The 12,253-nt window shown below is 43.2% G+C and overlaps 1 protein-coding gene across 5 annotated transcripts in view; it reads right to left on the reverse strand.

Annotated features, from left to right (window-relative positions):
- ehbp1 (EH domain binding protein 1) overlaps nucleotides 1-12,253 on the reverse strand; it is a 144,768-nt gene that overhangs the window by 54,154 nt on the left and 78,361 nt on the right. For all 5 annotated transcript variants that reach the window (XM_037123874.1, XM_037123875.1, XM_037123877.1 and 2 more), the window contains 3 exons: nucleotides 10,050-10,853; nucleotides 8,334-8,372; nucleotides 7,956-8,102 (listed from right to left, as the gene is read on the reverse strand). In XM_037123874.1, coding sequence (XP_036979769.1) covers nucleotides 7,956-8,102; nucleotides 8,334-8,372; nucleotides 10,050-10,853 — 990 coding nt within the window. The remainder of the gene's footprint in view (nucleotides 1-7,955; nucleotides 8,103-8,333; nucleotides 8,373-10,049; nucleotides 10,854-12,253) is intronic.

Consider the following 12,253-nt stretch of genomic DNA (forward strand, 5'->3'; position numbering starts at 1 on the left):
CTGCTTTTCATTGTGTTTTTTAATGTCGTCTATGTGTTTTTGTCTTCAGTATGCTGTGTGTAATGGAAAATGCCATGTGCTTGTCCCTTATTAAAATAAACACTAAATATAAATAATATAATTTTAACACCACTGCAGCGTGAGCATGAGTGCACATGTAAAAGGCACAGTGCAAAACACTTCAAATCGTGTGTATTTTACAGAGAACATTGTTTGTATTTGTAAGAATACAATAAATATTGATGTGCTGAATGTGTGTCACAAATTTACAGAACAAAGGCGTGTGTGTGTGTGTGTGTGTGTGTATTCAAGCTGACATTTTTTGAGTAAATAAATGTGTGTGTTTGACCTCTGAGGTTCTGTTTAACTGTGGTTTCCTGTTTGAATTAACAGTTTGTCCTCAGTATGTGTGTGTGTATGTGTGCATGTTTGTATGTTTAACAAGGGCACTTGTACAGTAGGACAGGTAGAACAGGTAGAGCCGAGCATGGAGACAGACACACACACACACACACACACACAAAGAAAAGTCGTCACTGTGACAGGCGAGTAAGATGGGAAGGTTTTGCCCTTTAAATAGACAGGATAATTACTGGGGCGAGAGAGAGAGAGAGAGAGAAGGGAGGGAGAAGAAAAAAGTGGTAGAAAGAAAGAGACGGAGAACATGAGCTTAACATTGTGAAGGTGGGTGACAGCAAAACACAAGTAACCTGTGAGTGCAAAAGATCCTTTAAAAGCAGAAAAGGGGAAGAAAAACAGTTTTTAAAAAGCAGATTGTTAACTAGGTGTAATATGGTGGACAGGGTTGTCTGTTATAAGAGTGGCGACTAATACATTTAGGGTACACTATTAAGATTTCTATGTTACATTTTGTGAATTGTGAATTTGCTCATGTATTCAGGAGTGTAATTTAATCACATGTGGCCCCCTTTTGACCCCAGGAAGTTTTCCATGAATTCAGGAACGTAACTTTCATCACAGCCGCAGGGACCTTGTACCAGTTGTGGTTCATTGGCAAAAGTTCCTGCTGTCCTGGAAGTATTTTCCAACGCCCCGGGAACTATCAGCTCAACAGTACTGAAGTGGCAAAACCTTTAAACTGTGTTCTTCCTTTTAACACCTCTTTCATTTTCAAGTTTTACCACATACTTCAGACTGTGAGTGCAGGAAGAATTCCAGGGAGAATTAAGTATAGTATTAAGTATATACATTGCATCCTTGATGTCAGATGACAGGTAAAACACAAACCCTAAGAGCACTACAGCATCACTCCAGCTGAATGCAAGTACTCTTCACTGCAAGTGTCAACAGCATTTGGGAATGAAAATTATTTTCATGACATCATTAAATAACAGTTTCATCGTGAGACAGAAACTGAGCAAGCAGGAGAAGCTTAACTCCAGTTCTGTATTATATCAATAGATATAAACTATGTATTAAAGCACAAAAACTGTACCACATTTATCTGTTATTTGTGTGCATTTCATTACATGCAGTGGAAATACAAACAAATGCCCAACAGAGACATTTAGTTTATGGCTTCCTGAGTGAAGTTTTCAAACTATCAGTATCATCAGAGATATGTGAAATCATACAATAAGACAGCAAAACATCCTGACTATTAAATGTATGTACACATGGCTAAACTCTATCTCACGAACGCACACATGGAGCAATTTCAGTTTTCAAATCCTAAAACAAATTCTTTCTGCACTAATGAAGTGGGATTACTGTAATTTCACATGCAATGAACATTAAATATTCTCTTGTCTGTGGAACTACTCCTGCATATTTTATCCAACAAAGCGGCTTTAAGAAAAAGAAAGAGAGAGAGAGAAAGAGAGAACAGGGCTACAGGATGGACGTGGGAAACATTTGGCACTTCCACTTGGTCAAACGTGAACACGAGGCATGTGATAACTTGACAAAGAGCGAAGGGAGAAAGAGAGAAGTACATGTGTACAGACGAGGTATGTAAGTGTGTGTGTATTACAGCTTTCCTCTCTGATGGCTTGATCAGCTCTTGTGATGCAATTGAGAGAGCTGTCTTTCTCTTGCTCGTTAACACACACACACACACACACACACACACACACACACACACACACACACACACACACACACACACACACACTCAATTTAGAGACAGCCTTTGATCTCCACTCCTGCCAATTCAGCCACGACACATACCCTCACACTCCAACACATGCACACACACGCACGTACACACACACGCACGTACACACACGCACGTACACACACACACACACACACACACACACACACACACACACACACACACACACACACACACACACACACACACACACACACAGTCCAAAGAAACTGCCCACCAAACTATTTAGTTTCATTAGGGGCAGTTTCTTCAAAAAGAAGAGAGAGAGCGAGAGAAAAAGGAGGGGGGAGGTGGAGGAAGAGGAAGAGGAGAAGAGAGAAAAAAAAAAGGGAGAGCTGGGAGAAGAAAGGGACGGCAGCCACATCAAAATGAGACCTGGAGAAAAACTATTACTGCTGTGAGAAAGTTGAAAAGGAGAGAAGACAGGAGGAGGAGGAGGAGGTAGAAGAGAAGGAGGAGGGGTGTAAAGGACAAAGTGTGGTCAAAAAAGGAGAGTGCACAAGGCTTTATTTGCATTTGCAAAACAGACATTTTTAAAAATGTGCTGCTAAGACAAGCCTTTACCCGTGGCCTCCTTCGATCTTCTTTTAAACACATATATTCTACTGTTAGAGTTATTGTATTCTGGAGGTGTCACATCATCAACTAGGATGGCGACTAGGATTCATAGAAGAATGATTTATTGATACCAGCAACCTAAATATCATTTTATATTTCCATTTATTTTATTGCTTTGTAGTTTTATTTTTGTTTTGTCTTGCTTCTGTCCTTTTTCAACTACTTGAATTGAATTACTTGAAAAGTCATATCTTATCTTATCTTATCTTCTCCTAGTTGGTCTTATCATCCCCTGAGAAATTAACAAAAATGTAAATTACTGCAATATTAACAGCAGTGAGAAAAACATTCTTGGATTTGTAAATGAAAAGTAAATGTGGTTCTATTTTGGGCTGAGACAGATCCTCCACTCAAGTTTCATAGAAAACTATTTTCGTAGTAGTGTTTGTGTAATCCTGCTCACAAACCAACAAAACGACAGTGAAAACACAACATCCTTGGAGGTGGTAATGATTACAGGGTTATGTTATGTTGCTAAGATAGAGCAGGTAAGTATACTAACAGTGTTCTGATATTTGTTTGACAAAAAGTTTAGTCACAATTTGAGCTCCACACACTAACAATCACGGTTGGGGACAAAATATTACAGCTGTCTCTTTATAAGACACCGATATTATACTTTATTTGTGTTTATTGTGTTTTTGTATGTAATCTATTCTATGGAAAGTCCTGTCTTTCATCTGAATCCCGAGTCTCTAATAAAGACAGCATTAAATAGTAAATAATACAACAAGAAGATGCCATTCTTAGCAAGAATATCTGCCTCTCAACACTGACACGGACTTGTGTGTTGCTATGATAATTAACTGCTTAAATTTGCCATTGTTCTGTAATTAAGGCCAACAGCCAGGTAACAAGAAGCCACTTACAATGTGCATATCTTTTTTTTATAATCACTTGGATGAAATACAGTACGAACAGAATAACTCAGACAACTCAGGACCTTTAGGAATGCAGAGGTTCAGCCAGAGGGCTTTGTTTTGGTCACCAGTGACACAAATGAAAGAAAGAAAAGAAAAGGAAAAAAAAGGGGGAGCGTGGAGGAGAAAATGAGTCAAGTCAGGATCAGAGGGCAGACAGCAGATGGGAGTGGATGACAACACCCACAGGTCACAACAGCAGGAACGCAGGAGTCCCCCTCCACTCCTGAGAAGAGGAGAGGGAGCGGCGGAGGAGAAGGAGGAGGAGGAGGAGGAGGAGGAGGAGGAGGAGGTGGACGGGGTGCTGGTCGGCAAAAATCAAACGGGACCCAATTATAGGAATCACAACGAGTCAGTGAGCAGGGGAACTCTCTTACCTGGAAAACACCAAGACATTTGCGTGCACCCTCCAACGCATACCACAAGCACACACACACACACACACACACACTTGAAAGAATGCAAAAGTACACAGGTGCTCTGTACTTTCACACACACATTTTTTTTTGCTTTACAGTTATGCAAAACACACACAAACACACACACACACAGGAGAATATGCTTGTGCGACCATATGCACGCACACACACACACACACACACACACACACACACACACATTTATACAGTTCCTCTAAACCAAGTGTGGATCCTGATAATTAGCCTGGCCAGGCCGGTGTGAAATTACTGTTCTCATCTGCTAATGGATGAGAAGACCTGAAGCGAATAGAGACACACACACACACACACACACACACACACACAAACACACAAACACACACACACACACACACACACACACACACACACACACACACACACACACACACACACACACACACACACACACACACACTTCTGCATTAAAGTAATAACAGTGGGAAGAACTAAAAGAGAGAAAGAAAGACAAACAAAAAAATGGGATGTCTGCAATAAGGATAAAATGGGAGAATAAAGTCCCGGCTTCAGTTTTAGGGAAGCTCATTAATTACCCATCTGGGTGCTGTATGGGATGGGTAGGGGGTGGTGACATTACAACATTACAAGACATCTGCTCTTTGACTGCTGATATGTTGTGAAGGCCACCTATGAGGATGAGAAGGAGGAGGAAGAGGTGGAGGGGGCACAAAACTATTAGTAATAGTGCCTCTTGTCCATCAAAGGCCACAGAAAGTAGGACAGACAACAAGGGTGGAGAGAAAACGAAGATGAGATGAGGCAGAGAAATACAAAGAACGGGCAGACAGAAGGAAAGAAAGACAGTAAATGGGGTTGAAAAAAAATAGATGGACACAAAACGAGAGAGAGAGACAGAGAGACAGAGAAAGTGAGTGAGAAGACAGGGAGTGAGAGAAAGAGAGAAAACTGAACCTGTGACCTTAGATGAAAGAACCAGTCACTGTGGGCTACAATTAGGGATGGCAGGAGGGAGAGCATAGGTCAAGAGAACAGGGCTACACACACACACACACACACACACACACACACACACACACACACACACACACACACACACACACACACACACACACACACACACACACACACACACACACACACACACACACACACACACACACACACACACACACTGTTCTGCATCGAGCTACATTCATCTTGTGTTGATGTGTTTTCACATTTTGATTTAATTTCACTCAGACACAGGTTGTAGTTTGTTTGCACACCAGTTTGTTTGTTTTTGATTCACCATATTGAGCATTTAGAGTGAGATGCAACACTGCAGGCAGGTGTGAGGAGGCTGTGTGTGATGGGAGAGAGCGTTTATGGTTCAACTGGTGACATTTAAATTAAGTACTTCTTAGTTAAATAGTAAGTACTCAATGCTCCAACCTAAGCTTCTTATTTTTGGTGACTGAACAAAGGAGAAAAATGATCATTCGCAGGAGGAACAGAACTTGTTGAATAGTCGTTATTCCTCTGGATTATCCTCTTTATTTTCTTAAAAAAAAAACAAAAAAAAAACATCCACAATTAATAGAATGAATGACAGAAACCTGCAAAGTACCAAATAGCATCTGTGTCTCAAAGAGTCCCGACAGGTTCAGGTCTGGTATGTATGCTCTACGTCAGTGATTGTACCTGAGCCAAATAAATGACTTTTATATTACAGTCCTTAACTCGATTAGAAAATATGTTCCTGTTCGGTTTGGACAATCAGGGCTGCAACTGATGATTATTTTGACAGTTAATCTTTCAACATCTTTTTAACTGAATGTTAAATCATTTCAGCAATAGAGAGAATTCCACTGTCACATAGAAATCATGACTTCTACAGCTTTGGTTGGTTTGAGAAGCTTGTGTCTATTAACTAAAATCACTTATTACCCAATTTGTAATTTGTGTGTTTAATGTTGCACCCCCAAAACTGCTAATGCAGACCCCTCCTCTCCCTCTGCTCAAATCATTCTGTTGCCCCCACATTAGCCACTTCCCTGGAAGAATGAAGCCTGCTTTAATTGAATTAAATTATACCTTATGCATGCTAAACCGCAAAGCACCTACTTAGACGGATAGAGAGTTAAATGGGAAAAGCTTGTGGGCCTCTCCAGCTGATAACATGGACACACACACACACACACACGCTAATCAAAACAAGACATCAAGTAATCTAATCTGAATCACTAACAATTATCAGCACACTGGCCTCGAGGCCAGTCGTATTCCTTTGATCAATGTTTTCTATTAAAAAAAGTGTAAACAATTCAATATCTCCATCTCGCCCCTCCTCCTTACCCTCCTTCCCCTATGCATGGGAGCTTGTGTGTGTGTGTGTATGTGTGTGTGAGGGGGATATTAACCAATTGTCCTTGGAAATGAGTAAGGAAATCAGGAGGACAGGGAGAGAGAAAGAGCAGAGGGTTGGGTCTGGCTACTTTAAGGAGCTAATCTAAGTGAAGTCAGCCATCTTGCCACGCCACACTAGAAGGGACGGAAGAGGACCTTTTTTTGTCGCTAAGGAAATATATCGGCACTGCGGTGGCTTTGAAAAACTCTTTTAATTTGCTTTCTTCCTCTGAAGACTTTTAACACCACCAGTCCTTGGAAGTTCCTCATTTACTTGCTCAGATTATGCTGAAATGGTTCCTCCTGTGGCCTGCACGCAGACACGAACACACACATTTGCATGACTACACGCAGACAGTGACAACACACTTATATACATAAGCACGCACACACACAAACACACACTCTTAAAAACCATCTAATTCAAGGGCATATATCTCTTTAAGGATTCAGGCAGTAAATGCAGGGGCATGCGGCTGCTGCCTTTTAGATATTTCATTACCAAAGGGTATTTATTTCATTTTACCCTCAAATCCGTTGTCGCCACAATTCTCACAAGACCATATTTTTTTTGCCCCCCGTTCCTTTCTGAAACATTTGGAGACGTCACAGAGGATTTGACCACAGTGCTTTCCTGGGGTAACTCCTGTTCCATCAGCGTGCAAACCCCCCCCCTCCACAGTATATTATGTTCAGTGGAGCGTGCTCGGTTCAGACCTGGCAATTTCACTCACGTCTTCTCAGGTCTAGTTTGCTTCGGTACAGCGATTCTAACCCCCCGTTTGCCATGAATGTACTTTTGCTGACAGGTGTTTGTGTACAACATTTACTCAATGTTCGGAGGAAATTGAGGGGGCAGCAAATTTGGTCGGGATGTCATAAAAATTGTGCAGAGTCAAGATGACCGAAAACGGAGAGTGAAAGAGAGAGACATGCATATAGAGAGAAGAGGCAGCGAGACGAGTTCAGGTTGTGACGTTCAGCAGCCCATAAGAGAGTCTGAGCAGAAGTTAATAAAGAAAAGTCTGCGCTCCTTCTCAAAGCCTTTTCATAAAGTGTTCAACAAAGTGGACTGCCAGAGGATGAGACAGTTTGGACAGGCTTTTCCAGCATGTTGCAAGCGTAGTGAGCAGCGAACAGAGAACTGTGGGAGTGACATGAGGGTGTTGAAGAGGCTGCTGGTCACTCTATTAGCTGTTCGAAACACTGAGGTGAGAGCTCACAGCAAAGAGGCATGGACACACAACTCACAATGTGGACAGCTTCAGTTACTACACACGGAAGAGGTCAGACTGAACTGCCCCCTCCTCAGACACCTGAAGACCGAGGCTGACCTGAAATGAGTCGTCCTCAGCTGGGATTCACGTCTTAAAAATGACCTCAGACTCGACCTCCCCGACACTATCAAAGTGAGCAATGTCAGTGTTTGAGTCCCAGAAAAGTCCATCCATACACACACACACCACTTTAACTTACATCGCAGACGTTTGTGGGCCTGTTTGGTGCACTGACGGCTGAGTTGGGGACGTTCTTGTTCCCGGCCTTCATGGCAGCATCTCTGCGGGCCTGCTCCAGGAGAAGTCTCGCTCTCTCTTTCAGCTCCTCCTGACGAGACAGCACCCTCTGTGTGCAATGAAAAAAAAAAAGAAAACAGTGACTGTGAGGACATAAAACAGAGCTAATGACTGTTCAATTCTAATAAAACTATGTCATAAATAAGGTGTTCCTGTATGCACAGATGATGGGTATAAGAAACAAAGGCTTGCAGACTATTAAAGCCTTACTTAGTAAGGGTTTTAAAAGCAGTTTCTGAGTGAAAAATGTTAAAACATTATTTTTTCCCTTTGTACTCACCTTCTCTGCAGGTGGACTTACAGGGGCAGGTGTTGGCTCCTTTGAAAGAGAAAATACAGCATTAACTCAAGTTATGTAGCCAAATACCAGAATTACCCTTACAATATTTTTTCCCCCAAAAAATGCAAAAAATCATATTTGCAGTGTTGTCTGAAATATATATGAATAAATAGAACACTGAAAAAAAAATCAGCTTTCACAGATCTTCCTCATAAAGTCATCAGGTAGGTCATAATTAAGAGAAGCAGTTAAAAATGTAGGAGAAAGAAATATCCCCCTTATGCAGGGTTTGGCATTATGGGGCCAGCCTACAGCTGGGCTCACAGCCCCGTCTGCGTCCAGTGGTGTGGAGAGCATGACGGCTTTGACAAGAAAGCAAAACACACACCTTAGAATTTTATCTGCAGAGTAATCCGGCTGCATTATAAAGGGCTACAAACAGAGCTTTCACATTCGGCTTAGACAGAGAAACATTACAGCCAAGCTGTTTGTAACTCTGAAACATGTTTATCCTTCCACCAAGTCAAATCTGGCCTGGGTGCAGGCGAGGATGCATCCCGCTAACTAGATAACAGCAGATCAAAATGGGGTGTCATAGCTGTCATAACACCCCTGCTGCCCCCCCGCCTGCCCCGTGACCTTTCGACTTGTAAACAGGAAGCGGTAATCTGGGGTTAACCAACGCAGGCAGGAATGCATTCAGTGGGTGTTTGTCCGTGTGACTGTGTGCGCACACGCATACAGGTGCGTGCCAGTGCGTGTGTGAGACGAGATGAGGTGTGCTCTGCGCAAAGCGTCGCCACGCCTGAGCAGTCACGGCGCCAACTGCCATCAACTGAAGGGATGAGAAATATAATGAAAAATATAATGAAATGTCAAAGCAGGGGGTTCTCCTGGGTGCCTGCTAAAGTCGCCACATGTTAAGGGCGCCGGCCTCGACGCGTCTGGGCCTCGGCAACGAGACAGGCGACGACAACATCTAATGCAGAACGAGAGAATTTCGGTACGGTCATCTCTGCAATGGCATCAATGAGGTCGGGATTTGAAGCTTAGTGAGCGCCAGGAGGAAATGAATGTTCACCGCATCCTCTGTCTTATGACTGATGTTGCTGTGAAAGTTTCAATCAAAGCCCGGGTGCAAGGATAAAAACCTTGAACAATCCATTTAGGGGCCAGACAGGTACCTGCTGTCAGAATCTTAATACCTGACTTAAGCAGCAAGATGTGAATTAGTCAATGTAAGACAGAGGTTGTTTAAGGTACAGGATTTAAATGAGCTGCTGCTTGATAGTTGTATGTATCTCTTACTGACCCTTAAGGGACATTTTAACTATACTCAAAAACATGGAGAATATTCCTGTTACCTCATTACAGCAATTTATTCGGGCTGCATGTTCAAAAGCGAGCAATTTTTCAGACAACGAAATAAAATGCTTGATCATTCAGCATGTTGAAGAAACACTTTTATAAAATAATGTTAAATAAAATAAAAAAACATGATGTCACTGTTGCAGAGATGGTACAAATTCAGGAGAGTTCATCTTTGACACAATTTTGGCACTTCTCTGCCTTTTTTTTTTTTTTCTTTTTTAAACAAATAAACTTTATGTATGGGCGCCCTGGCAGCTGTGGCATCACTGCAGCTGCCTAGGGTTGAATCTGTACTTACATGTGCAGTGAATTTACAATAATGCTGTTATTCGTCTGGGTGTTTACCTGTTTGGGAGGCGTTTCTGTGTGGTTGACTGGAGGGGAGCTGGTCTCTGAGGCGGGCTCAGACTCTGAGTGACGCAGGCTGGCCCTCTTCTTCTTGATGAGGTCAGCATCCCTGTTGTAGGAGAAGCCCAGTTTCTGGTGGGATGGGGATGAGGAGAACGCGGCCCCTCTCCTAGTGGGGGACCCTGGTTCTGTACTTCCCTCCTTTCTTTCCTCCCCCACCTCATCCTTCTGCTGTCTTTCCTTCTCCATCTCTCTCTCCACCCTCTGTGGTAACTCGCTGAGGTCTAAAGTGTTGGCTTTGAACAGACTGCCCCTGTCCTCAGAGCTTGATGGTGCCGTGTGGGCCGAGTCTGTTGCTGAGGCGCTTAATGCTGTGCGTGGTGATGGGACAGGAGGTGAGGACTGTAAAGGTGCTGCTGCTGAAAAGCTAGCGGCTCCTACCTCCACTTTCCCACCCAGCTCCGTCGCCTCTTCCTCTGCGGCTTTAGTGCCATTAGATTCAGCCCCAGCGGAGGCGACAGGCTGAGAGTCAGCCTGACGGGGCTGCACGTCGTTCAGTTCAGCGTAGAACTTGTCCTGGTCTATGGAGGCGTTTGTGTCGGTTTCAAAGTCGCCCACCTTGTAGGTGCTGCGACTGCTGTTGGCCTCTATCTGCACCACGTTGAGTTCCTCGCCGGAGAAATGGGCCCGGATCTGGTACAGGTAGGTCATGACTGTTAGCTTGTCCGGAATGGCCAGCAGCACCATGTCTGATGGTTCCAGGAGACGGGAGATACCCAGGCTCGCAAAGCCATCATATGCCTGCCAAAAAAAAGGAAACACAAGTGAACAAAACTGAGAAATAAACATTGAGTTTACTGTTCAAGAAATGTTGAATAAAGGAAAGAATGTGGATTGAGATTGAGAGGGATTGAAGGGTGACAATGGTTGATGAGATAGCAGAAGTCTGCCTTCTTTTTCCAGACACAGGTTGAATTGGTGCATGGTGCCATGTATGTATGATCCATGTGTGTATGTGCACATGTGTGTTTGTGCGTGAGAGACACATATGGCATGACTGCTGACAGGTCATGTCAGGGATGGTTGTCCCTGATAAGAGACGCAGATACCCCAAGACAGAGCGCTTAATCCCAAAGTGTGTGTGTGAGTGTGTATCCTTATCGCTCCCCTACATCAACCTGCCCACGCTCTCCGTCACGCGTGTAATTGGTCTGATTAGAGTCTGATGAGAAAATACAGGTTTGATTATCAAGCGACACACGAAACCCAATCCCCCATCACCAGATAGACTGAGACAGAGAGACAGAGAGAGAGAGGTGGGGAGAGAAGGGATGAAAACCATTATCGCAGCCAATGACAGGTAAATAAATAGATTAACAGCACACACACACACATACACACTGACGCTGCTTCCATTCCTGCACACACACATATCCTCCCCATCCATCTCTCACAGGTATCACAGCTTGTATCTGGCCTGCTTGATAGTGTTGATCTAATTCCAACCTGTTGCGGCTCTCGTTTGTTTCACTGCCTCCGTAGATCTCCCCAGTCTATCAATCTCTCCCTCTTTCTCTCCGTCTCCCTCTCTGACTTCCAAAACCCTTTGCCGTGTTTTTTAACCTTTATTTACCCCACGGATTGTTTTGAAGAGCCTGCTTACTCTTTTTCAGCCCTGTCCTGCTTCAGTGTAAGTCCTTCTAATTCTTCCTCTTCACATTTTCTTACCTTTATTTATCCGGAGAAGGGGTCTACTGAGCATGTATGATTTTCATTAAGTCCCAGCTTGTCAAACTTCTGTGTCTCGGTAATTGGCACTGAGCAACTTCAAATTTAAGGATGAGCTGAGCGCTTTGCCCAAAGTTAATCTTTATAAACAGATACCAGCATATGAATGCACAGCAGAAAGCAAGGGACAAGATTTCGGTATCAGAGATCTTCTGGTTTCCATTTGTAGCCGATCAGTTGACCAATCACTTCTGAGCTTTTGGGTTGTTTGTAGCTTTTTTGTATTGATCTGCATTTATATACATATGTGTGTCAATAAAGACTAGCTGTCTCTAAACTCCAGTTCAGTTCTCACATTTCAAGTTGGTAATTGCTCTGTAAATAACGCCTGGCGCACTGAAGAGGCAGCCTTGCCCAAAATATACAGTACCTGGATATTCACTGGACATATTGGCCCAAGGGTACCTCAACTT

Source organism: Acanthopagrus latus, chromosome 15 (genome assembly GCF_904848185.1).
Source record: "Acanthopagrus latus isolate v.2019 chromosome 15, fAcaLat1.1, whole genome shotgun sequence".
NCBI lineage: Eukaryota > Metazoa > Chordata > Actinopteri > Spariformes > Sparidae > Acanthopagrus > Acanthopagrus latus.